Source organism: Trichinella spiralis (genome assembly GCF_000181795.1).
Source record: "Trichinella spiralis strain ISS 195 chromosome Unknown Scfld6771, whole genome shotgun sequence".
NCBI classification, from domain to species: Eukaryota; Metazoa; Nematoda; class Enoplea; order Trichinellida; family Trichinellidae; genus Trichinella; species Trichinella spiralis.
The window spans coordinates 1-963 of NW_003533710.1; the positions used below are offsets into that span (position 1 = coordinate 1).

Sequence of the window (963 nt, forward strand, 5' to 3'; positions counted from 1 at the left end):
CCACTTTTCCAAGTGGTTTGCCAATTTCACTCATTCGCGGTGAACCAAATATTTTTTTTTCAGGATATACAAGGAGGAGTGGATAACTTTTTTGCGCTTCGGAGGGGCGATGTTATTGATGAATCCGGTCTGAAATTTGACAAAATCTTTTTCCATTCTACATCTGCTGGGGGTTTGATTTTATACCGGGCACTCAAGATGAAAAAATTTCCATTTTTCTTTTTTTGGATTTCATCCCAGCTCCTTATCCAAATTCATATTTTAATGGGTCCCAATTTTTTTACGGAGTGCTATATTCCAATTTCCTTTAACTTTTAAGTTTTCCACTTATAGCACTTTGAAGCTGGTCGAAAAAGTGTACCAATTTTCCTCGTATAATTGTCGGTGATGTTTCTCCTCTTCCATAAGCTCCCATATACTTCAACTGCGATATCTTTACAAAATTGGACTTTTTCCTTCATCTTTGTTCGAATTTTTCATCGTGTGAAAATCACGGTATAGCTTCTTTAAATATCTTTTTTTGTATTTTAATCTTTCAAGTTGCCTTCGACGAGCACACTGCAAATTATACAACTCACCATTAACTAAGCTCTATTTCTGCTTCCAGAATTTTCTGTGCTTCTTTTGCTAATAAAAGCTGACTTTTCAATGAATTTTCTTTTTGTACATCTTTTTCATAATAATTTACACCATTTTGCAGTTCTTTCATTTTAGACTTCGACTTTTTGATTTTTTCTTCGGTTTCAGCAATGTTTTTATCTAATTGAATGCTTTCCGTATAAAGCATATCTGCCTTATAGCACAGTTTGTCTAATAACAGTTCTGCTTCGTTGATTTTATGCTCATAATGATGAAAATCACTGAAAGATGGATGAGAGCGTTCATTTGTAAAAATCTTCCTCAAAATGACTGCCATGTTGCTTCTATTTTTCACTAACGTTTCCAAAAGAACCATCAGCGAAG

General features: G+C 34.2%; 1 protein-coding gene across 1 annotated transcript; it reads right to left on the reverse strand.

Annotated features, from left to right (window-relative positions):
- Window positions 1–580: 580 nt before the first annotated feature.
- On the reverse strand, window positions 581–916 carry Tsp_15187 (conserved hypothetical protein). Its single transcript, XM_003365987.1, has one exon. It carries the CDS (start codon window positions 914–916, stop codon window positions 581–583), a length of 336 nt encoding a protein of 111 aa, XP_003366035.1.
- Window positions 917–963: the final 47 nt, after the last annotated feature.

Coding starts and splice junctions, on each gene's coding strand:
- Tsp_15187 (XM_003365987.1), bottom strand. CDS start 916: ATGGCAGTCATTTTGAGGAAGATTTTTACAAATGAACGCTCTCATCCA.